The sequence below is a fragment of the Trichinella spiralis genome (genome assembly GCF_000181795.1).
Source record: "Trichinella spiralis strain ISS 195 chromosome Unknown Scfld1016, whole genome shotgun sequence".
NCBI classification, from domain to species: domain Eukaryota; kingdom Metazoa; phylum Nematoda; class Enoplea; order Trichinellida; family Trichinellidae; genus Trichinella; species Trichinella spiralis.
In genome coordinates, this window is record NW_003527955.1 from 2,627 (window position 1) to 5,402 (window position 2,776).

The 2,776-nt window shown below is 32.2% G+C and overlaps 1 protein-coding gene across 1 annotated transcript; it reads right to left on the reverse strand.

The window, feature by feature from the left end:
- Positions 1–340: 340 nt before the first annotated feature.
- Positions 341–1,055, reverse strand: Tsp_12635 (conserved hypothetical protein). The gene is made up of 2 exons (XM_003370286.1): positions 1,001–1,055; positions 341–720 (listed from the first exon to the last, which is right to left on the reverse strand). Exons 1-2 carry the CDS (start codon positions 1,053–1,055, stop codon positions 341–343), a joined length of 435 nt encoding a protein of 144 aa, XP_003370334.1.
- Between the last annotated feature and the right edge of the window lie 1,721 nt (positions 1,056–2,776).

The window sequence follows — 2,776 nt, forward strand, 5'->3', positions numbered from 1 at the left end:
GTCGATTTGAATTTGTAATTTTCCACTGCAAATCCCCATATTTTTTTGTAATAGTAGTAGTAGTAGTAGTGTCTTGAGAGTTGATTGAACCAAGACACACGATCGGAGAGATTTGCGCCTAGCGAACAATAGCGGTGGTAATGCAGCCCCAGTGGTGTGGTTCAAGTTGGAAAATGTGCAATTAAATTAAACTTGTCCCTGTTGCTTCAATTGCTCTCCGCCGTTCCATTTTTATTACAATGACGTGCGCTTGCTAATTGGTCCAATTGGTCAGCTAAGGAGCAGTACCTTTGGGGATGGTGATTCTTTTTATGCTAAAAATGGCTTTAATAATGCCGTTTCACATTTCCATTTTGTCCAATTTGTGAACTCTGCTGACGCTTGGTTGGTTGTTCGGTGACTTGACCAAAAGACGTTTTTTTCTACAGTAGTACATTGCATTTATTAAAAACTCAACAAACGAGACAAGATTGTACTTTGTTTTCTCTGTTCCATTATTCTCAAAAAGTAGGTCGACACTTTTTTTTCCTTCCACGAGAGAATTTTTATTTCTTTGTTGAAAAATTTGCATAATTTGATTGGTGTTCAAGTTGTACGTAGTTTGCTGACGTGACGACGATGCAGTTGTGGGGGATTTTGTAGTTGTCAAACTTTTCTGTGGTTGTTGTTGTCGTTGTCGTTGTATTTGCATTTTGTTCATGATCAAAACGTCCGATTTGACTAAACAAGGATTTTATTTATTTGCATACGCGCTTCTGCTTTTTGTTTACTCAATTTTACTGCTGGGTTGTGTCAGTAGTGCAATTTCTGAATAAATTCAACTTGTACTTTTGGCTTGTTGTTGTTGTTGTTGTTGTTGTTGTCATTTCGCACCGCATCATTCATTAAATTTATCCATACAGTATTGAAACGTAGAAAATGATGAAAAAAAAATTTTTTTATTTGCTTTTTTCACAATTTGCATTTTTGTGATTGTTTATTGTTGTTGTTGTGGGCTAACTTTGTCTGTCAATTATCCCCAAAGCTGGTCGATCCCAGATTTGAAGAGTTTCCATTATTCGTATATACACACGGTCGGTTGGTGATCAATAAGTGAATGAACGAACGACCATTTCAGGTCCAATTGCTTTTTGATAATAGATCATCACTTGAACGTGCTATTCTCTAGATGTGTATGACCATTGTGAGTTGGAAATGACACGTTCGCTAATAATATTGTGATCATCAGGAATATTATTTACAAAATTTGAAAATCAACCGGCTCATTAAAATTCAAATCACTAATCAATCAATCAATCAATCAATTAATCAATTGCGCGTGTACATCATTTTGATACACTCGCATGCATATTTGTATGCATATTTGATTCTCTAACCATTCGTTTGTGCTTTTTTTGTATTTGTTGATTTTTCTTTCTCATCTATAAACAGTAGTAAATATGAATCATCACTTCTGCGCTTGCTGCGGCAGCATCTTTCTTCTCACAAGCATACACGATTAATTGGTTGAATCATTTTCACTTTGATTTTTTCCATTCTTTATTCCGTTGCAGAATTTTCCAGGTACCCGTACGTCAGTTGTGTCAAGTTTTCCTTTTCTATTATTTTTATCATTTTTTTAAAATTTTAATTTTCTGTATTCAATTCCATTTTTATATTCAACAAATTTTTATTATTATCAATTTTTTGCATTATTCAGTTTAACAAGGGTTAGTAAAATTGTTATAAAATGTTGTAATAAATTGTAAGAATATTTTTGCATAATACGAATAAACTTGGAAAATGTTTCATCAATTTAAATAGATAGGTGCTTATAACGTGTGTATATGTGTGTGTGTGTGTTGTTGAAGCAGTTCAATACTGATCAAATTAATAATAGAAATTGGAAAATTGATTTTTCATTAATTTTATTGTCCGAGAGTAATTTGGTAAACAAATCCGTTTTCACCAACCATTTTAAATATTAGCCAAACAGTTTATATAGAATATTAGCGGAAATTGAAATGGGGCGATCTTGTTGATTGCATGAGTGGAGAATTTTTAGTATAGTTGAACAATTCAGTTTATTCCTATCTGACTAAATCGTTTCCTCCATTTGAACATCCTATTTTCAATGTGACAAATTAAAATGAACAAATCAACGCTACAATTACTCAACTTTGAATAATGCGTGTGCGTGTGTGTTTTTGAATTTTATTTATGCTTTTGATTCAAATTAAATATTAAAATTAAATACAGCTTACAAATACCATTAAAAAAACATATTCGATGAGAGACAGAAAGAGAATGGATAGAAAATTTCTGCTGCTGACGGTTTTTCAATTGCATGCAAAGTAGTTAAGAAGAGTGAATAAAACTTTTTCATTGTTTGATGACGAAGCTGCTTTGATGAAATTTAATTATGCACCGCTTGGCAAATTGTCAACTTTTATATCAAGCGAACAAGCATAGTATTATAACAAACGGTTGTTGTGCTTTTCTGTTCAGTTCAATTTAGTTCTGTTCTGTTTTGCGCGTTTCAATTTTTAATTATTACTCAACAGATATTAGTCATTTCATAGCTATTCAGCGTTTTTTTTCTTTCTTCTATTCTTCTTCTTTGTCACTTTTCTTTGCTCATTTTTATGCAAATTTTTTCCCATCTTCTTTTATGAATGAATTTACTGTTGTGACTGCTTTTATTTATTGATAATGAGAAAAGTGAACGTTCAACCGGTGAGCATTCTTATTCTTCTTCTTCTTCTTTTTTGCATAAATATATTATTTATGCATGTCT